Source organism: Schistocerca cancellata, chromosome 9 (assembly GCF_023864275.1).
Source record: "Schistocerca cancellata isolate TAMUIC-IGC-003103 chromosome 9, iqSchCanc2.1, whole genome shotgun sequence".
In the NCBI taxonomy this organism is placed as follows: Eukaryota; Metazoa; Arthropoda; class Insecta; order Orthoptera; family Acrididae; genus Schistocerca; species Schistocerca cancellata.
In genome coordinates, this window is record NC_064634.1 from 4581298 (window position 1) to 4605008 (window position 23711).

At 42.0% G+C, this 23711-nt stretch overlaps 1 protein-coding gene and 1 pseudogene across 4 annotated transcripts in view; both read right to left on the reverse strand.

The window, feature by feature from the left end:
* Positions 1–441: 441 nt before the first annotated feature.
* LOC126102425 (5S ribosomal RNA) lies at positions 442–559 on the reverse strand (annotated as a pseudogene).
* A 22199-nt stretch (positions 560–22758) lies between these two features.
* LOC126101629 (myrosinase 1-like) overlaps positions 22759–23711 on the reverse strand; it is a 521409-nt gene continuing 520456 nt past the window's right edge. For all 4 annotated transcript variants that reach the window (XM_049912315.1, XM_049912313.1, XM_049912312.1 and 1 more), the window contains exon 12: positions 22759–23107. In XM_049912315.1, coding sequence (XP_049768272.1) covers positions 22945–23107 — 163 coding nt within the window. In that variant the 3' untranslated portion in view covers positions 22759–22944. The remainder of the gene's footprint in view (positions 23108–23711) is intronic.

The following is a 23711-nucleotide window of genomic DNA, read 5'->3' on the forward strand; positions in this document are numbered from 1 at the left end:
TTTGGTATCTGGGAGCACATAAGAAGTAAAGATCGATTACAGTAATAATTAGTTTAAATGAAGACGCCTGTGAGAATCACGGAAACGTGTCATCTGTAGTTATTTTCAGTGTTCAAGGCCTAAACTTAAGACAGTATTTGCGCTATTTCGGGTGAAAGCACAGAGAGAAACGGGGCAACACGGTAAAACGAAACAGAAAAAGAACGAGGAAGATGACTTGCTTCAAAACTAAACTCCTCCCGAACAGGTCGTGAAAGCCCAACGGTACCGACAGGCCGCCGCGTCGTCCTCAGCCCATAGGCGTCACTGAACGCGGATGTGGAGGGGCGTGTGGTCAGCACACCGCTCTCCCGGCCGCATGTCAGTTTCCGAGACCGGAGCCGCTACTTATCAATCGAGTAGCTCCTCAGTTTGCCTCACAAGGGCTGAGTGCAGCCCGCTTGCCAACAGCGCTCGGCAGACCGGTTGGTCACCCATCCAAGTACTAGCCCAGCCCGACAGCGCTTAACTTCGGCGATCTGACGGGAACCAGTGTTACAACAGCGGCAAGACCGTCGGCAGCTTCAAAACTGGGGTGTTATTAATGTACGAGAATGTGTCCAAATGACATGGGCCTACATGTCGAGATTATTCGTATGGTGTTTGGTGACAGCCATCATATACGTACATCTTGTGATTTTGTTCACATGCGACATTTCAAAAATTGAAATATACGAGGGCGGTTCAGAAAGTAACCTCCGATCGGTCACAGTGCGGGTTGTGGGGGGAGTAGCGACGCCATCTGTGCGTTCACGCACTCAACAGGTCAGTCGGCATCAAGCCGTGGTCGAGTGAACGTCGTACCTGCGCTAGTTTAGTTTTTGTGGCAGTTTGAAATGTGTGCTGCAATAGAAAACCCCGCCAAATGTGAAGTGCGTGCTGTCATAAGGTTTTTTACAGCCAAAGGATATTCTGCAGCAGCTATTCATCGTGAGCTTTGTGCCGTGTACGGACCAAGAGTTATGAGTGAAGGAGTTGTCCGTGAATGGGTACGTTTATTTAAAAGTGGACGAGAAAACGTTCATGATGAAGAGAGGAGTGGTAGACCATCATTGGTGACTGACGAACTCGTTCAGACAGTTGATGCCAAAGTTCGTGAAAATCGACGTTTCTCAATGTCGGAGTTGTCTACTGGTTTTCCACAGATTTCTAAGACTCTCTTGTACGAGATAGTGACAGCAAGATTGGGTTACCGTAAGTTCTGTGCACGATGGGTGCCCAAAATTCTTACCGACCACCACAAAACTCAAAGAATGGCCTCTGCATTAGACTTTCTGCCACGTTATGAGGACGAAGGAGAACCATTGTTAAACAGAATCGTGACCGGTGACGAAACCTGGATTAAGTACGTGAACCCTGAGACAAAAGAACAATCAAAGATGTGGGCACATTCAAATTCGCCTACCAAACCAAGAAAAGCCTCGCAAGATTTTTCTGCCAGAAAACTGATGGCAACGGTGTTTTGGGATGCCAAAGGGGTGTTGTTGGTTGAATTCATGGAACGTGGTACGACCATTAATCAAGACGTGTACTGTGAAACAATAAAAAAGTTACGACGGGCTATACAGAACAAACGCCGTGGTATGCTGACTTCCGGTATCGTTTTTTTGCACGATAACGCCCGTCCTCACTCTGCTCGCAGAACAACGGCCCTTCTTGAGTCCTTCAAGTGGGACGTTATCAACCATCCACCTTACAGCCCAGACCTGGCGCCAAGTGATTATCACCTCTTCATGCATTTGAAGAAATGGCTCGGGTCACAGCGGTTTGATGACGACGAAGAGCTCAAAGATGCGGTCACAGGCTGGCTCCAGGCACAAGCGGGTGATTTTTATGCAGAAGGAATTTCAAAGCTTGTGAAGAGATACGATAAGTGCCTCAATCGCTATGGAGACTATGTAGAAAAATAGTGCAAAGATGTAGTTGTAAGATGTATATATTAAAATATTTTTATTTAACTTGGTGTATTTTTTTAAATCAACCGGAGGTTACTTTCTGAACGGCCCTCGTAGAAACATGTTTGACCTTACATTTTTTAATCTTGAGAAAGAACGGTGTCATCGAAATTATGGTAAATTATGTTGTACGTTACACAGTGTGGAAGAAAACATCCCGGGAATGAGGTGATATAAAACAGAGTAAAAATTTCCAGGTAACTGCAGCACCCTTGTGGAGCTGCGGTGAGCTCGGGGACGTTTGTCTCGTAAGCAAACTTGTGTGAGTGCGTCTATATTAGCTGTGCGCTTTTGTCCGCCTAAGTTGCTGCTGTATCCGTTAGAGGGAAAATTCATTTGCGCTCTCTTGTACATTAGCAAAAATTTAAAACGTGTTTTTAGACTTCATTACGCATTAATAACGCTGCACCTCACTCACAGTGTGACAAGTCCTCTATCCTACTGCTCTGCTCCTTCTAAAGTGCAGTTTATTACCTTAACAAATTAATGGCGTTACCGCAGCATTAGCATAGCTGATTTGTTAGTCAAGAGTTTACACAGTAAATACAAAATATTCGTGTCTAACGTAACAAGCTTTGGAGAGGAATTTGAAGTTTGCCTAGCTGTTCAGTTCGAGTCATTATCTTCAGCTGATTTAATTAGCAACAGCGGGTCGGACGGATGCAGGATGCTGTGGCGCAAGAAGAACGAAGAATTTTAAACACACAACGGTTAAACCGACTGTGGTGTCACCGCCAGACACCACACTTGCTAGGTGGTAGCTTTAAATCGGCCGCAGTCCATTAGTACATGTCGGACCCGCGTGTCGCCACTGTCAGTAATTGCAGACCGAGCGCCACCACACGGCAGACGGACTAGCACTCGCCCCAGTTGTACGACGACTTCGCTAGCGACTACACTGACGAAGCCTTTCTCTCAATTGCCGAGAGACAGTTAGAATAGCCTTCAGCTAAGTCCATGGCTACGACCTAGCAAGGCGCCATTAGCCTTACAGTGCTTGTATTTAAAGACTGTCAATTGTATCGTCAAGAGCGATGTACCACAATGATGGAATCAAGTTAAGTATTCGAGGAGCTACGTACTTTTCTTTATAGCATTCATTAAGTACCCTGTTTCAGACCTCACGCCAGCCGGCGTGTGTGTACTCGTGCCTTTCGGATACCCGTCACTGTGGACTGGCTGTCTTGTCAGTCCACAACACCGACTGTAAGGAATGGAGACGGCAATGTTCTTGTCTGAGTCTGTATATCTATATTTGAACCGCGTGAGTTAGTATTCACCAACAGTATTACGGACAAATATGTTCATATGAACGAATAAGAAACAACTTGAGCAACAGTTCTGAAAAAATGGGGATATCAAACACGTTCACGTTTTAGCAGGACAATGACCGGAAACATAAGGCTCTCATTGTGGAACATTTTTTACAATAGCCCAAAGTCTTATAACCACGACCTCCTTCACCAGACCTCGACCCTACAGAACTAGAGCGACGTATTAGGAAAACACCGACATCTTCCACAGAAACTTTGAAGTGTCAAAAAATGGTTCAAGTGGCTCTGAGCACTATGGGACTTAACTTCTGAGGTCATCAGTCCCCTAGAACTTAGAACTACTTAAACCTAACTAACCTAAGGAAATCACACACATCCATGCCCGAGGCAGGATTCGAACCTGCGACCGTAGCGGTCGCGCGGTTCCAGACTGTAGCGCCTAGAACCGCTCGGCCACAACGTCCGGCTTTAAAGTTCCGTTTGAAAGAAGAATGGGACGGCCTATGAACTGACTATTTAAAAATAAATCGTTGACAGTATGCCACGGAGTTTGAAAAAAGAAGTGATACAACAGAAGGACTACACGACAAGATATTGAAACATATTTTCACAAAAATTTGTCTTTAAATAGTTCTCAAAAGTGTCTGAATATTAAAGTAAGGTGAAAACAGGACCGAGTTTTATTTAAGTTGTACTACCAGGAAGTTTTGTGAGCTATGTTAATAGAGTTTACGCTATTATTTACAGAACATATAACTTCATATATGCTACTTGGTTACGTTTGTTTTTGTTACAAAGTAAAAATCTCAGTGTCCGAATATTAACCTAACTCGCTTGCGCCTAACCCTCGGCAGTTTGTCCTGTAAGAAAACTTGTTGGGTGTGTTTATAGCAGCTGTGCGGTTTTGTCCGCTTAAGCTGGTGCAGTACTTTTTTGGATAGCAATTTATTTTTGCTCTCCGTAAGTCAGCAATTTGTAACATGAGTTCCTCAGATTTCATTACGTGTAAATAGCACTAGACCACACAGAAGTACTTGCCGGCTATTTTCTCCCGCACGGCTGCTTCTGCAGCACAGCTTAAGGTTACCTTAACAACTTCCGGTAGTTTTAGCATAGCTAATTTAATAGTAAAAGTTGACTCAGTAAACCTGACAATGTCACGTCTAATGTAATCAGCCATGGAGAGGAACTTAAAGTTCGCCAGCAAGAGAGAGAGAGGACCTACCTGGGCCCAGGTCTGCTGGAATGGCGAACCTCCTCCGGTGGTTGCTGCGCCTGCCGATCTTCGCGCGTCGCGGACGATGCATGGACGCCTGTGTACTGAGCGCAGAGCTACGCCCGACCTCTAATAAAAGCCCTCAGCGAGACGTGTTTATCTGCACGGCGCGACGCGCGCGCACTATTCCATCGCGGCGGACTTCAAAGTTGTAGGTTGCAAACTCACAACCCGAGCGCGCTGCGCTTCAGCGGTCTGCTTTCGAGTGTTCAGCAGAGCTCTTGGTTCCATTTCATATACACTCCTGGAAATTGAAATAAGAACACCGTGAATTCATTGTCCCAGGAAGGGGAAACTTTATTGACACGTTCCTGGGGTCAGATACATCACATGATCACACTGACAGAACCACAAGCACATACACACAGGCAACAAAGCATGCACAATGTCGGCACTAGTACAGTGTATATCCACCTTTCGCAGCAATGCAGGCTGCTATTCTCCCATGGAGACGATCGTAGAGATGCTGGATGTAGTCCTGTGGAACGGCTTGCCATGCCATTTCCACCTGGCGCCTCAGTTGGACCAGCGTTCGTGCTGGACGTGCAGACCGCGTGAGACGACGCTTCATCCAGTCCCAAACATGCTCAATGGGGGACAGATCCGGAGATCTTGCTGGCCAGGGTAGTTGACTTACACCTTCTAGAGCACGTTGGGTGGCACGGGATACATGCGGACGTGCAGTGTCCTGTTGGAACAGCAAGTTCCCTTGCCGGTCTAGGAATGGTAGAACGATGGGTTCGATGACGGTTTGGATGTACCGTGCACTATTCAGTGTCCCCTCGACGATCACCAGTGGTGTACGGCCAGTGTAGGAGATCGCCCCCCACACCATGATGCCGGGTGTTGGCCCTGTGTGCCTCGGTCGTATGCAGTCCTGATTGTGGCGCTCACCTGCACGGCGCCAAACACGCATACGACCATCATTGGCACCAAGGCAGAAGCGACTCTCATCGCTGAAGACGACACGTCTCCATTCGTCCCTCCATTCACGCCTGTCGCGACACCACTGGAGGCGGGCTGCACGATGTTGGGGCGTGAGCGGAAGACGGCCTAACGGTGTGCGGGACCGTAGCCCAGCTTCACGGAGACGGTTGCGAATGGTCCTCGCCGATACCCCAGGAGCAACAGTGTCCCTAATTTGCTGGGAAGTGGCGGTGCGGTCCCCTACGGCACTGCGTAGGATCCTACGGTCTTGGCGTGCATCCGTGCGTCGCTGCGGTCCGGTCCCAGGTCGACGGGCACGTGCACCTTCCGCCGACCACTGGCGACAACATCGATGTACTGTGGAGACCTCACGCCCCACGTGTTGAGCAATTCGGCTGTACGTCCACCCGGCCTCCCGCATGCCCACTATACGCCCTCGCTCAAAGTCCGTCAACTGCACATACGGTTCACGTCCACGCTGTCGCGGCATGCTACCAGTGTTAAAGACTGCGATGGAGCTCCGTATGCCACGGCAAACTGGCTGACACTGACGGCGGCGGTGCACAAATGCTGCGCAGCTAGCGCCATTCGACGGCCAACACCGCGGTTCCTGGTGTGTCCGCTGTGCCGTGCGTGTGATCATTGCTTGTACAGCCCTCTCGCAGTGTCCGGAGCAAGTATGGTGGGTCTGACACACCGGTGTCAATGTGTTCTTTTTTCCATTTCCAGGAGTGTATAATATTTCACGATCTTCAGGTGTCGCCAGCTGTGTTGTTAGCATGGAGGTAAGAATAGAGGGAGACGCCGTGACGTCACAGCTGCGAAGCCATGTGAAGCCGAGCGTAGCCATCTCAATCCGACCAAAACATTGCTGCTGTAAGCTTGTGTGCATAGGCTTGTCGCTCGCTTTTGGAAGGATTTTGCGCTATTATGGTGACTTGTGTGGTGTTCGGATGTACGAATCGTTCTGATTGTGATGCGAAATCGAAGGGAACAACATTTCATGTGTAAGTTGTCTCGTTAAGTGTGATTTTACAACTTCATTGTGGATGAACGTGTGCTACATCGGTACTTGTACTACAGCGTGTTTTTCTCCTGTATTATTTTAGATTTCCTAAAAATGAAAGTCGGAAAGCTCTGTGGGAGAATGCCGTGAGGAGGAAGAATTGGCGTGCGTCTAAATGGAGCACTATATGTTCTCAGCATTTCCGAGAAGAGGACATAGACCGAACTTCCCTGTCAAAAGTAAGGCTCCGAGAAAATGCTGTACCATCGGTTTTCCCTACACACCCAAAATATTTGCAAAAGGTATGTTAATTCAAAGAATTAAATTCTTAGTTTTCAAGTTCACGTTTCAGTATAATACGTACGTATCGTCGATAATCGAAGTGTTGAGTAACTCACTTTGTCTTCATCATGTACCAAATTAAAAACTAACACTACATTAACTGGCGTAAAGTATAGGCCTAAACAGGACACTGTGTAGATTTGCCATTCTATGTACCGTATTTCACTAAATATTGGTGGTAATGAACAGTGTTTGCCAGTAGTGTAACGTAACTGAAATGTCCCAGTACGTATTACAAGCAAGATGTATTTATGGGGCTTTGGAGGGAGGGTATAGCTAATTTAGTTTTTAGTTTCTATTATTTAGTTTCTGATACACGTTTATTACTGAATTAACAAAATTGTATCGTTTACATTGAAGACTAGCTATTCGTAATATTACATTAAAAACTATTTTTAATCAGAAGAAACGCGGAATTTCGCCTTTACGAGATATTATTTTAAACAAAAACTTCGAAACAACCAATCTGATGACGTTGCATGCGTACATGGTGCAATTAGCAACTGTAATACACGCAGCGCTATAGCACACTGGCAATGTTTTGGTCAGAGTGTCATGGCAGCGAGCCACGGCCCCATGGCTTCAAAACGTAGTACGGCTGGGATACGTAGCGCCATCTCCCCTTATTCTTAACTCCATGGATGTTAGTGTGCATTCACTGCCTGGATTGTGATGAGCTTTTCCTGTCGCGCCGCCTTTTACATTCGAGTTCGACTCTCGACTCGCACTGCGACCTCTGATGCTCATTTGTTTCTCGGATCCCGTAATGTTATGTCGCGAAATGCATATTGTCTCAGCGTTTTACAGATCTGTTGGATGAGGTAGCCGTCGATGTCTTGATAAATTCAGTGCTAGTTCCCAACCCTTGCTAAAACCTAAACCCTCGCCTCGGTTTATAAAGTTTGGTTATCGTTATTTAGATAAACTACGTAACTACGCTGTCCCTGAAACATGTCGCCTAGCACGGCGATAGTGGTGTCGCCGTATTTCATTTCTTAATTACAGTCGAGACAGTGTTCAGCGACAGCTAATTAGCTTGCTTCGCTCTGTAGAAACACGTTGCTTTGAGCTAGGCGAGCCCTAAAGCGTTTGCTTCAAAGTCGTTGCGGCACTCCATTTATTACGATTTCGCCGGGCACCTCATCAACCAGAACTCAAAAACGCTGAGAGAAAGTGCGTTTCGTCGCACAACAGTGCGTATGAAAGACAAATGACCATCGAAGGGCGTAAGCGGCTGCCAGAAGACGAACTCTAACAGCAGCGCGATGCCAACAGACTGTGGTTCACAATCCTGGCAATTACGAGGGCAGTTCAATAAGTAATGCAACACATTTTTTTTCTGAAACAGGGGTTGTTTTATTCAGCATTGAAATACACCAGGTTATTCCCCAACCTATTAGCTACACAACACTATTTTTCAACGTAATCTCCATTCAATGCTACGGCCTTACGCCACCTTGAAATGAGGGCCTGTATGCCTGCACGGTACCATACCACTGGTCGATGTCGGAGCCAACGTCGTACTGCATCAATAACTTCTTCATCATCCGCGTAGTGCCTCCCACGGATTGTGTCCTTCATTGGGCCAAACATATGGAAATCCGACGGTGCGAGATCGGGGCTGTAGGGTGCATGAGGAAGAACAGTCCACTGAAGTTTTGTGAGCTCCTCTCGGGTGCGAAGACTTGTGTGAGGTCTTGCGTTGTCATGAAGAAGGAAAAGTTCGTTCAGATTTTTGTGCCTACGAACACACTGAAGTCGTTTCTTCAATTTCCGAAGAGTAGCACAATACACTTCAGAGTTGATCGTTTGACCATGGGGAAGGACATCGAACAGAATAACCCCTTCAGCATCCCAGAAGACTGTAACCATGAATTTACCGGCTGAGGGTATGGCTTTAAACTTTTTCTTGGTAGGGGAGTGAGTGTGGTGCCACTCCATTGATTGCCGTTTTGTTTCAGGTTCGAAGTGATGAACCCATGTTTCATCGCCTATAACAATCTTTGACAAGAAATTGTCACCCTCAGCCACATGACGAGCAAGCAATTCCACACAGATGGTTCTCCTTTGCTCTTTATGGTGTTCGGTTAGACAATGAGGGACCCAGCGGGAACAAACCTTTGAATATCCCAACTGGTGAATAATTGTGACAGCACTACCAACAGAGATGTCAAGTTGAACACTGAGTTGTTTGGTGATGATCCGTCGATCATCTCGAACGAGTGTGTTCGCACGCTCCGCCATTGCAGGAGTCACAGCTGTGCACGGCCGGCCCGCACGCGGGAGATCAGACAGTCTTGCTTGACCTTGCGGCGATGATGACACACGCTTTGCCCAACGACTCACCGTGCTTTTGTCCACTGCCAGATCACCGTAGACATTCTGCAAGCGCCTATGAATATCGGAGATGCCCTGGTTTTCCGCCAAAAGAAACTCGATCACTGCCCATTGTTTGCAACGCACATCCGTTACAGACGCCATTTTAACAGCTTCGCACAGCGCTGCCACCTGTCGGAAGTCAATGAAACTATACGAGACGAAGCGGGAATGTTTGAAAATATTCCACAAGAAATTTCCGGTTTTTTCAACCAAAATTGGCCGAGAAAAAAAATGTGTTGCATTACTTATTGAACTGCCCTCGTACAACACAGCACGCAGCACCTCAAGAAGGCAATTGCTGTCGGTAGTCGAAATATCGCGCACGGAATGAAACAAACAGCCCGGCCGAACACCGGAAAGCGTACCATTAATAAATTACACCGAAAATAAAAAACCTGAGAGATCACATGCTGCACTTTAGTAGTTGACTTCATTCCTGACGCCTTCAGTCTTCGATACAATTCTACTCAATTCTCTGCTCTTCTCATACCTCAAAGATCGTTTGTTTTAGGTCGAATACCTCTTGTTCGTCAAAATAAAAAGTAATAAAAGTTGATTTTGGTGTAACAGAACAGATATTTTCGGGTACTAAGTAAAACTGCTTGACATTTTCCGTCTCTTTGAATATAGCTCTCTATACGTACACTAAGTTGATCAGATGCTTCAAGTTTTTGTATTTGGTTTCCCTTTTAGAAACTATCTTCAGAGATGCCAACATTTATTGGAAGTCAGCACCACCTACAGTGATGTAATACATTTTGTATAGGATACCTTCCAGGAAATAATCTCATACATCCTGATCTGAGAGCACTGCGTAATATATTTTTCGGCGCTTTCTTCGAAAAGCATTAAGTATTACAGTCGATATACCTCAATACAGGCGGTAACAGTAGCTAGGAGTTGGATTCTGCTATAAATAGCGGCACGACACCCGCAATACTTCACAGTCTAGTTGGAGTACGCGTTAACAACACAGTCCGCAGCAAGCGAAGAAGGCGAGACGGTTTTTGGTCGTCGAAATACCGTTCAGAAAAACTGAATCAATAGCTCGGTTTAACAATAGCTGCGAGCACAGCATTATTCAATAACGACTCATTCCAAAGGTTCGCATCCTCGTTGGTATTCTGTCCACAGGGTAGTTCAGACGTTTAAACCTTCATGACGTCATCCATTGCTCACTACCAAGGTTTTGTTTCCAAACGTACTCATTCCGACTCCCGTCAGCAGAATACTGCAGGCCGTTCCATTCGATTGGTTTCTGCATTCTGGAGAAAGGTCTTCACGAGCTGAGTACAATAACCTCGTGCGTTATTTTCTTGAAATACGAACCGTCGTCGAAATGTTGACCGTAGGGCTGCACTTTAGGTTTTAAAAACCCTGTTCCGATATTTAACAGTCTTCAGATTACCTTCGAAACAGATGCGGGGCGTCCTACTTCCGTGAATACTGTGATACCCGGCGCCAGACAAATTATGCACGCCTCGGTGAAGAAAACCGCCCCTTTGCAACGTTTGCCCAGGGTGCAAATGGCTCTGAGCACAATGGGACTCAACTTCTGAGGTCATCAGTCCCCTAGAACTTAGAACTACTTAAACCTAACTAACCTAAGGACATCATACACATTCATGCCCGAGGCAGGATTCGAACCTGCGACCGTAGCGGTCGTGCTGTTCCAGACTCAAGCACCTAGAACCGCTGGGCCACCAGCGGCCGGCGTCGTAGGAGTAATCTCTGTCTATGAAAATTGGTATTTGAGTTCTCGGTTAGAAATAAAAGAAAATACGTGTTTCAGTATTTTTGGAACTGTTTTATGAAAATATGTCATTGTGAAACCATTTTTAAAGCTAAATCTACGGAAATTGGTACATAGTTTCCCGGTTAGATATGAAAAAAATTCGTGTTTCACTGTTTTGGGATATTCAACCCTTAAGGAGGTGAAATAGGTCCATACTGATTCACAGACTTATCATCGCCCAGCCAAAATCGCTAAGGATAGAAATTTGAAACTTGCAGAGGGTTTGAGTCTTATACTGTGGGCATCATTTGAGAAGGAATTGTTCCAAGTTCCGTTCCTGAGGGGATAAAAGGCCTTTTGAAAACAACTCTCTATCAAGACAGCTTTGGAGCTATAATTACGAAAATAAAAAAAATACGTGTTTCAGCATTTTTGGAAATTCAAGGGGGTAAAATAGTGAGTGGAAGTTTTTTTAATTTAAATCATTATTAAGGAACTAATAAAGCATTCTTAAGTAAAGCTACATCAGTGAAAATTAGTGTTTGACTTTTGGTTGCGAATAAAAAGAATACTTTATGCGTTTTTGGGAATTCAACCCCCTAAGGGAGTGAGAATTCCAGTTTCAAGCTTTTATTTTGCAATTGAATTGTAGAACTGCAGCAGAAAAAGAAAAGTTTCATCATCCAGTATACTATTCATCCCAGAAAAGAATATGATGCCATCCTTTATTGTTTATCACACTAGTAAGTGCTGCTCTCAGGTCTGTATAGTGAAGAATAATGGTTTGTACAGCGCGTGAATGAAAATTCCACCTTGTTTCACAATAGCATGTTCACTTCTGTTACTGAAACGGCTAAAAAATGCACGAAACCCTTATAGATTTGCTACAAAAATTTTTACTAGAGTAATTTTCTTTTACAAGCATACAGGAGGACTATATTCAACTGTTGCGCGTAGCAATGGATAAAGAGAGCATGGAAATATGCTTGTTTCACAACACAATGGACACTATAATTTTTCCCTGCCATTGCACAGCAGCCGTCGTATGTTTACGATACTAATTTATTTTTGTCAATATTCCAACTGCTTAGCACTTGCAACAAAACTGTGTCTATGCCGTGTGCACTCCGGTTTTTGGATACGTCATAAAACCCTGCGAATCCCTCTTGTATTTCCCCTGATTCGTTATTTTCAAAGCGAAAAATTACACTCATTTCTAGTTGAGACATCCGTTCCTTCGTCGGCTTGTACTGATATAAAAGACAATGTCTAACTTAACTTGCAATTTGTTCTTTAACAACATCCACAATAAAGCTATTAATTCATTCCGTGCTTCAGAGGAAGTGCCTTTCAATGCTCCATCGCGTGCCAAACGATCTTTTATGTGTGGTTGTTCTTCTGCTAAGAAATCCAAAAATTCGAAATAATCTCCCTTATTTACTGATAACTCAGATTCGTCATCATCTACAAGAGCTAACTCTTGCCGTGCTAAAAAGCAGATAATCGAAATAAGCCTCTTCATTATACTTCTGTTTCGATCAACCTTCTCGTAATGTTAAAAAGCTTCCAGGCCTGTTGCTTCTGAAAGAGCATACTCAGCTCTTACTGTACCTAGCTGATAGTATTTAACAGCTGCTGTAGTGTGGAAATGTAACATTCATGGTTTTAACGTTCGAAAGGGAATTTTGAAGACTCTCTTCGCCTACTCCCCCCGGATAGAACACAGTAACAACAAAAAAGTTTATTCCTCACAAAGCTGCCACTTTATCATGTTTTTTAATTGTACCATTGTGTTTGGAAACGTCCTATAAATTTTCGTAAGATTTTTAATAGACAGACTTGGCGTCAGCTTTCTTTCAACAGGATTTTATGTTCAAAGAAAGGCGTGAGAAGAATGCAAGATTTACAATTAAAAAATTCATTGGATCTTGTGATGGAATAAACGCATCCATGACAGTTTGAGGTGGTCAGCAATACCATGCATTAAAATTCCTTTCGAGAACATAATGACAAGACAAATTGACGATAACGCCTCACACGTGACAGCGTTCACTGAAATATATTTCATTAATCAGTTACTTACAACCACTACCTACTACATTTAACTACAAAATTTTTGTTCCAGGTTTTACCACGAGCACATCTAGACCTATACTCTGTTCATCAACATAAGGATAATTCTTCTGACCGAGCGATGCGTGATGCGAAAGCGCACTACAAGGATTTCGCCATACTGTTGAATTCAGAAGCCAATGAAGGTATTAATTAGTCAGTCGTCAGGTAATCTCTTAGCTCCTTCCTCATCCGAATCCCAGAAATACGTTTGAGTTCTGGGATTGTCACTTGGTACGTTGATAACGAGTTGATCAACAACAGAATCCACGAAGCCACCCACGCATTTTCTCCTCTTCTTTTGTGACGTGCCCTTCTGTATCCCGCCAGCGCTCGGCAGTCACATGTGGAAAAGCTGCGTGCGTTAGTTTCAGTAGGTCTGGCTGTTTAACAATCATGTCATTTCTCGGTTCAAATCCCTTAACTTGGTTCCAGATCAGTTCTGTTGGGTTCACATTGTAATGGTACAGTGGCAAATGTAAAAATACAGCATTTGTAGTGCTCGATGCTCCGAAAATGATTGTTTTCCATGTTTCTACGACACTTATCTACATCTTTGGTATAAAACAATGGACACAGTCCAGATAAAGAGTATTTGGTTTTTCATTTTTGCCTTGAACGATTAAATTGTTATGTTTTCTTTATTTAAGCAACCTTTACTAACAGTCTTTCATAAAATATCGAAAATTAAGAATTTATGTTTGAAATGAAAACAGGAGTTTCGCGTGCAATATGTATCGACAGGAAGTGCAAAATTGCTAAGCAGGGATGGCTAGAGCACAAATGTAAGAATGTAGAGGCTTATCTCACTAGGGGTAAGATAGATACTGCCTACAGGAAAATTAAAGAGGCCTTTGGTGATAAGAGAACCACTTGTATGAACATCAAGAGCTCAGTTGGAAACCCAGTTCTAAGCAAAGAAGGGAAAGCAGAAAGGTGGAAGGAGTATATAGAGGGTGTATACAAGGGCGATGTACTTGAGGACAATATTATGGAAATGGAAGAGGATGTAGATGAAGATGAAATGGGAGATTCGATACTGCGTGAAGAGTTTGACAGAGCATTGAAAGACCTGAGTTCCATTGGAACTACTGACGGCCTTAGGAGAGCCAGTCCTGACAAAGCTCTACGATCTGGTGAGCAAGATGTATGAAACAGGCGAAATACCCTCAGACTTCAAGAAGAATATAATAATTCCAATCCTAAAGAAAGCAGATGTTGACAGATGTGAAAATTACCGAACAATCAGTTTAATGAGCCACAGCTGCAAAATACTAACACGAATTCTTTACAGACGAATGGAAAAACTAGTAGAAGCCGACCTCGGGGAAGATCAGTTTGGATTCCGTAGAAATACTGGAACACGTGAGGCAATACTGACCTTACGACTTACCTTAGAAGAAAGATTAAGGAAAGGCAAATGTACGTTTCTAGCATTTGTAGCCTTAGAGAAAGCTTTTGACAATGTTGACTGGAATACTCTCTTTCAAATTCTGAAGGTGGCAGGGGTAAAATACAGTGAGCTAAAAGCTATTTACAATTTGTACAGAAAGCAGATGGCAGTTATAAGAGTCGAGGGGTATGAAAGGGAAGCTGTGGTTGGGAAGGGAGTGAGACAGAGGTGTAGCCTCGCCACGATGAAATTTGATCTGTATATTGAGCAAGCAGTAAAGGAAACAAAAGAAAAGTCAGGAGTAGCTATTAAATTCCATGGAGAAGAAATAAAAACTTTGAGGTTCGCCGATGACATTGTAATTCTGTCAGAGACAGCAAAGGACTTGGAAGAGCAGTTGAACGGAATAGATAGTGTCTTGAAAGGAGGGTATAAGATGAACATCAAAAAAAGCAAAGCGAGGATAATGGAATGTACTCGAATTAAGTTGGGTGATGCTGAGGAATTAGATTAGGAAATGAGACACTTAAAGCAGTAAAGGAGTTTTGCTATTTGGGGAGCAAAATAACTGATGATGGTCGAAGTAGACAGGATATAAAATGTAGACTGGCAATGGCAAGGAAAGCGTTTCTGAAGAGAAATTTGTTAACATCGAGTATTGATTTAGGTGTCAGGAAGTCGTTTCTGATAGTATTTGTATGGAGTGTAGCCATGTATGGAAGTGAAACATGGACGATAAATAGTTTGGACAAGAAGAGAATAGAAGCTTTCGAAATGTGGTGCTACAGAAGAATGCTGAAGATTAGATGGGTAGATCACATAACTAATGAGGAAGTATTGAATAGGATTGGGGAGAAGAGGAGCTTGTGGCACAACTTGACCAGAAGAAGGGATCGGTTGGTAGGACATGTTCTGAGGCATCAAGGGATCACCAATTTAGTATTGGAGGGCAGCGTGGTGGGTAAAAATCATAGAGGGAGACCAAGAGATGAATACATTAAACAGATTCAGAAGGATGTAGGTTGCAATAGGTACTGGGAGATGAACAAGCTTGCACAGGATAGAGTAGCATGGAGAGCTGCATCAAACCAGTCTCAGGACTGAAGACCACAACAACAACAACATGTAATTAGAAACAAGAAGACGTGCGTTATTCGTAAAAAAGTGATGATGAATTTTACAATTACGAGATGTAGGTATTCGAAATTGAACAAGGAAAAAAAAGTAACTCAGGCGAGACTTGACACATAGAACCATGAACTTGGTAATTTGCTATGCTACCGATAACGCTATACAAACATTGTCAGTTCATGTGTTAATTGTATCTAACAGAGTCCTTGGAAACCTTCAAAGCCAATTATTTCTGTAAATTTATGAAAAACATTAAGAACTACCTATTTCTCAGCACTTTTTAGCCGTGTTTCATTACGGAGCAGAAAGCAGCCTCAGCCATATTCATACTGCACATTAACAGCGCGACAATCAGAGCACAACACCGCAGAGGATGTGACTGTACACTATTTTTTAAATAAGAACTATGTAGCTAAAGCGTGATTAAGAAATACGTCGATGGTTGTTAATACAGTACTGGCCATTAAAATTGCTACACCAAGAAGAAACGCAGATGATAAACGGGTATTCATTGGACAAATATATTATACTAGAACTGACATGTCATTACATTTTCACGCAATTTGGGTACATAGATGCTGAGAAATCTGTACCCAGAACAACCACCTCTGGCCGTAATAACGGCCTTGATACGCCTGGGCATTGTGTCAAACAGAGCTTGGATGGCGTGTACAGGTACAGCTGACCATGCAGCTTCAACACGATACCACAGTTCATCAAGAGTAGTGACTGGCGAATTGTGACGAGCCAGTTGCTCGGCCACCATTCACCAGACGTTGGTGAGAGATCTGGAGAATGTGCTGGCCAGGGCAGCAGTCAAACATTTTCTGTATCCAGAAAGGCCCGTACAGGATCTGCAACATGCAGTCGTGCATTATCCTGCTGAAATGTAGGTTTTCGCAGGGATCGAATGAAGGGTAGAGCCACAGGTCGTAACACAACTGAAATATAACATCCACTGTTCAAAGTGCCGTCAATGCGAACGAGAGGTGAGCGAGACGTGTAACCAATGGCCCCCCATACCATCACGCCAGGTGCTACGCCAATATGGTGGTGATGAATATACGCTTCCAATGTGCGTTCACCGCGATGTCGCCAAACACGGATGCGACCATCGTTATGCTGTAAACAGCACCTGGATTCATCCGAAAAAATCACGTTTTGCCGTTCGTGCACCCAGGTCCGTCGTTGAGTACACCATCGCAGGCGCTCCTGTCTGTGATGCAGTGTCAAGGGTAACTGCAGCCATGGTCTCCGAGCTGATAGTCCGTGCTGCTGCAAGCATCGTCGAACTGTTCGTGAAGATGGTTGTTGTCTTGCAAACGTCCCCATCTGTTGGCTCAGGGATCGAGACGTGGCTGCACGATCAGTTACAGCCATGCGGATAAGATGCCTGTCATTTTGACTGCTAGTGATACAAGGCCGTTGGGATCCAGCACGGCGTTCCGTATTACCCTTCTGAACCCAATGGTTCCACATTCTGCTAACAGTCATTGGATCTTGACCAAAGCGAGCAGCAATGTCGCAATATGATAAACCGCAATCGTGATAGGTTTCAATCAAAGTCAGAAACGTGATGGTACGCATTTCTCCTCCTTACACGAGGCAACGGCAGTCAACTGCTGTTTGTGTATGAGAAATCGGTTGGAAACTCTCCTTATGTCAGCACGTCGTAGGTGTCGCCCCAGGTGCCAACCTTGTGTGAATGCTCTGAAAAACTAATAATTTGCATATCACAGCATCTTCTTCCTGTCGGTTAAATTTCGTGTTTGTAGCACATCATCTTCGTGGTGTAGCAATTTTAATGGCCAGTAGTATACATTTGAATATCTTACAGTTTCATGTAACGTAACTTAGTAATAATATATCTCATACATAAGTAGGACTTCTTCTAGGAGCGTAACAACACCAGTGCACGTGTGCTACAGCTTCTGCAGAATCATCGTATTTGTGTTTGTTTAAACCAGGTAAAATGAAATGATCGTATGGGGATATCCCCCTCGGGGTTCAGCCGCTGTATTGCAAATCTTTTTAGTTGATGCCACTACTGTTTTCAAGAGCTCAAGAGTAGTTATTGACATTTGAATTCGTGAGTTATATATAACTCACATGGCTCAGTCATATTGGACTTTTCTTCTTTTTATTATTTATTTATTATCTAGTTTGACTTATTACCTACACAGTAGACTGAAAATCACATACCGTTTTATTTACATTCTTCAACTGTAATTGCAACAACAATGAAACTGAAAAATTTGGTTCATTCCACTTAGTTTCTCTAACACCTGTATGCACTGTGCTTTATGAAAAAACACTCTATGGAAAAATATGAGTCACAATTGTTACATTTTCATGCAGTTTGTTTGCATTTCTTGACAGCTTGCTCTCGTCTAAATTCATTCTTCAGATTTTCGTAGCACACTGCACACCTACATCTGGCTGCTCCCATGTTCACAAGTGCACAATCTGCAGGTTCAAAATGGTTCAAATGGCTCCGAGTACTATGGGACTTAACATCTGAGGTCATCAGTCCCCTAGAGCTTAGAACTACTTAAACCTAACTAACCTAAGGACATCACACACATCCATGCCCGAGGCAGGATTCGAACCTGTGACCGTAGCAGTCGCGCGGTTCCAGACTGAAGCGCCTAGAACTGCTCGACCACACCAACCGGCGATCTTCAGGTAAGGCGGTAGCTTTGGTGAGAGATGTCTCAGACTCATCAGCATCTTCTGTATGAAGTAGTTTCAGAGTCACTTCCTCTTTGAATTCTGTGATTGAGATCTTCATCTTGTTGATGTATTGGTAAATCACACGAGCATTTACCAGTGCAGACCCTGTCAACAATTCGATTGCAAGCTTCCTGTGCCATTTCACACCCCGCTTTAGACAATGCAAGTACAGCTTCATTTGGTCAGAAAGATCTATAAAAGACTTTGACTGAGTATAGTCAATTATCATTGCTGGTTTTTTTCTTTATGCTCTTCCTGGTTTGAACTTCTGCTTCTTATTCTTCTCAATGAACAGTACTCAGCATCAGAACATCCCTCTTATCTTTCCATTTCAGTACCACTACACCTGTGGTACTTTCCTTTGCTTTGTGTTCCCCCTTCTTCAGTTTTGCCTGAACAACATCTTGAGGATTCAGTTTTCTGTTTGATCTTATAGCACCATCTAAATGTGTTGATTGTTCAAGAAGCTGGTGTGCTACATGAACACTTGTGTAAAAATTGTCTGTTTATAAGATTCTGCCCTCATTTAGTAATACAATCGTAAGACTCCTAACAACAGAAGTGGCAAGAGGAACACCAGGATTCGCATTCTTCCCACAGTTAAACTTTCATATTCCAGGTGTAGCCACTCTTTAGACAAAGTGTGAACAATTTAATTCTGAATTTATGGCACTTACTCTTTATATACTGAATGAAACTTAATCTTCCTCGAAATGGCACAAGTGTTTCGTCAATGCATGCTTCTTTCTCCAGCACAACTGCACTTTGAAATCTCTGCAGTAGTTTATCAAAAAGAGGTTGAATTTTGAATAAGTGGTTTCCCGGTGGGCACTGGTTGTTATCGGAAATATGCCACATATGTAAAAGCAGTTCAAAACGATTGCGTGACATAACATTTTTTACATTATTGTGATAGAGCATATTTCTTGACCAATAATTTGGAATCCTCAGTTTTACATTTAGTGACATCCACAACAAAAATCCTAAAAATTGTTCAATTTCAGCTTTGCTGACATCAGTCCACTTTTCCAGTCGTGAATTAACAGTTACTGAATGACTTTCTAAGACTTGTTTTACGTACAAATTAGTTTGTTGAGTCACATATTCTAAAATTTCACCAGTTACAGATTTGAAGAAATCGTATGGTGTCTTGCCTTTTGAGAGTTAGTGCAACAGAAGCATTTACACCAGAACTGGAATGAATAAATGTAAAGTTTTTCATATTTTTACCTGTAATGGCTCCCAGACAATCTCGAATATTAGAATTTGTTCTAAGTGTGTCATCTTCATCTTCAGAACTTATTGATGTTACACTTACTGCAATTGAACCTGAATCAACTGTAGTAGTTATGGCACTAACACGGTTAGAGGTGCTTTGTTGCCTGGTTTTTTACAGCTGTGAAGTCTTGTTCTTTGACTAACTCTTCTTCCTACCATCACTGATGTGATTCCATCATCAAAACTTCCGGATTCACTTCCGGTCTCCTCTAGTAAAAATGTGTCTGAGCTATCACCAAATAAAGACACAGAATCTTCATCACTTATGTCCATAACGTCATCTAAAAGCTGCCTTTGTTCATCTTCATACCTTCTATGAGACATTATGTTCTGCCACAATATCACTTTGTTACAAAGCAAACAACAGTGGATAAAGACTGTAGCAACTGTGCAGGAAAGCAACAATTGAACTGTACACAAATAATGCTGTGGAATGAAAAATTGACAGGAGTAAAAACCCAAAATTATTAGTGACATAGCAAATGACACACCTTGTACCTTCACTCTGGGGCCATGTGAATCATATGTAAATCACACAAAAACAATTAAAAAAAGCTACTGAAATGCTATATTTTCACTTTATTTGCACTTAACAAGTTTACTCAGGGCAAACTAAATCAGGATATTGAAAAAAAGTAAATGGCCCCAAGGGGTCAATGTCTTAAAACCAAGGACTAGCAGTTGGAGCACCACTGGCAAATTGTCTGGCCAATATTTTTATGTCTACATTTGAATACTACGTTGTGACATATTTCCAATGTATGTCAATAAAATCATATTGTGGAGTAAATATGTGGATGATATTCTAGTTTTATATGAAGGGACAAAAGATGATTGTCGTTGTTTTGCAGATGAGTTCAGTGGTTTATGTCACAAAATCTGTTTCACTGTGCAACATAGTTAGGGCAGATCACTTACTTACTCGGATCTTTTGATCACAATTCTAACATGGAATTCAGTGAATATAGAAAAGTAACTGCTACCAATCTTATTCACAACACCTCTAATGAGCCCTTAACATACAACATGGCTCGTTTGTGTCATTGCTTTATAGAATGTGTAATATTCCCTGTTTAACACAGCCTCAGAAAGAAAATATGAATTTATTCAGTACATGGCATAGGCTACAGCAATAGCTATGATGCAAATTTTGTGAATAATATTAACAAATGCATTTAAAAAAAGTTAAAGCCAACCATCTTTTGTGGCTATCGGTGAAATGATATAACTGTGGTGAATGTGGACCATGAGACTGGGGAGGAAGTTATGATATGTAGATTTCAATACTTTGGTAGAGAAGATCGGCTCCGACATTCAAGCCCACTATATAGGCTGACTGTTGCAGAGAAGACAATAGCAACCAGCCACTTTTTTACACTACTGTTTATTTATTTAAATACAGGTGTTACCAGTTTCTGACTAAAAGGTTCATCTTCAGACTGCTAGTTCACATTAAGATACTTTTTACATTAGCCTTCACTTTTTGTTTTCCAAACTGACGAAATTCCCTTGTGCTGGTAGTGTCCTACAACCAAAACAAGAAGTGAGACAATGTATTTTTAACTGTGTTGTGCCTCACAAAGATTTTAAATGATGTAAGCAAATTATTCTAGTGGAATTGGTTTGGTTACTTACCTTTCCGCTAGAATAATTTGTAATTTGTTGTGACCTGAAGGAGTAGACAGTTTTTGTGACAACTAGTGCTTGGTGCACTATAGATCACAATTTAACTATCCCAAGCATTAATGAATGTTACTCAATGAAGTGTCTAAAAGCTTATTTCATTTCTCTTATTTTCTCTCATCCTAACTCCTTTGGTTTTTTCATTTTCCTTACAACTGTGTCAGGTGCCACTATTCCTAGTCAGAGAGTACCACTGCAGTAGTCCAGCAAAGACTTTATTAACTGGTTTTTGGCTCCCAAGTTAAAGTCTGAGGATGGCCTTGTAAGCCAAAGATCAGTTAATAAAATAAATTAGAGCTATACAGTGATCACAATTTTGTGCTCTTCATGCTCACCTCACCAATGGGTCTCAGTTGCACTTTTTCTCTTCAAGTTCCTTACTCCCAAAGAATGAATTTTACATCTCTAAACTTATGGGTTCTATGTTGGATGTACCCAGCATGATGGTATAATAGGTACCACACTAGACTCAAGTTCAAAAGACAAAGGATTCAACTACCTATCCAGCGACCCAGATCTAGGTTCTTTCTGGTTTCCATGTCTTCGTTAAGATAACTAGGGGATTGCTTCCTTTCAAACGAATGCAGCCAATTATTGCCCCTCAGCCTTATCCTATCTGTGCTTTCATTCTTTTCTATTTACTGTGTCCAGTTAAAGATTTTCCTAACCATCTTTTTTACTTCACTGAAAGTCTGTCTGCTGTTAAGAGATGTTGTCAAGCAAAATAGTTTCGATGAATGCTGTAACAGCCTTTGATACGAGACATACTTATGGTTAAAACTACTTAAAATGCAGTTAATGGAGTCTGCTTCTGCTGCAAGTAGGTACCTGAACTTCTCTTATTAAAAAACTTCAAAATATTTTATGGGAATGTACCATGTGTAAAATGAATAAAGTTGAATTTAAAATAAATATACATATAATGTACTTCAGAGTAAAAGGGTACTGGAATAGTTACGAAGACACATGTAATATTACATACATCAATACAAAAATATGCTTGTAATTTAGAAAATTTGAGCATTTCACATGTTGTTTTGCCTGTTTGTAAGCTCCATAACATTATATATACTGGACTATTAAATAGATCTGTCTATTGGACTATTAAATAGTATGAACAAAAACAAATCATACAGCTGCTGGGTGTCTTTTTAATAGTGGCACATGAAGACCAGCAGGCCTCACTTGTTTTGATGTGAGTCACTTACAGCTAAGCACAAAATAAATATTTACAAAGTACGATTCAGATTCTTTCAGAACCATTAACAGCAAAATCTCTTGATTTATATTCTATGTCACATACGAACTCACTTTTCAAGTGATTTAGTTGTGCCATTCCTATTATATTTATACTTACTATAAGCATAACAAATGCATTACATCAAAATATTTTCTGTTTTTTTTTTTTTTTTTTTTTTTTTTTTTTTTTTTACAGTGATAAATTTTATCAATGGCAAACATGATCCAGTTGCTCTGTGACTTTGTGACTTCCTTAATCCAGTTGCTCTGTGACTTCCTTAATCCTAGAATTCTTCCCTAGTATGGTACAATATTAAGTCACAATAGATTTTTTATATTGAAGCAATCCATACTATACTGATGAGCAAGGAACTTGTTCTGTATCACTTTACAATTATTGTGCTGTTATACTAATATTAATGCTGTACATTGTTCCATGTGATCACGTAACAAGTACTACTCTTGGCTCAGGCATTTCTCCTTGTAATAAATTGGGTACAAGTGCTCGATGTTTGATGATTTTGCGTAAGGCTTGAGCAGAGTCTTTTGGAATCCTTGCACGATTGGGATCTGTGAAGTTGACTTGGTAAATTCCAAATTTTTCCCTGAAACATACACACAAACATATGTAGTAACTTTTAAAGTAACACAAAATTCTTTACTATCACAATATGTGTACTGTGAGTAAAAAACATCTTGGTGGTATGTTTTTGAATAAAGAACCATGACTTGTTATTTCGTTCAATTTTTGTAATAGCATGTCCACATTACTGAAAAAGCTTACTATCTTAACGTAATCTGTAACTACTGTATTGAGCACACTATTTTATAAATCTTTGTGGAAGTCTTGTTTAAATATTAGATATGTTTCAAACACAAATATCTATTTTCTGTGAGTTAACTCACAATGGCCAATTGAAATTTTTCATATGCTGTCATCTACAACTTGCTGAGTACTATCACCTCATGAAGAAAGGATAAGGTGAAGTCTAATCATCTTTCCAATTACTTATGCACAGATCTATTCAGGGTGTCCTTCCTAAATGTTACCAGGTGCATGTTCTCTTTTGTTTTGGCAGATGTTGGCAATTTCTTTTTCGCATCTTGTAGCTAGAGTCAGCCCAAACAAATCCTGCTCATTCCATTTTTCATATACATGCAGCATCAGCAAAAACCTTTACAAACAAAATTATTTTTGAAGAGAGATTT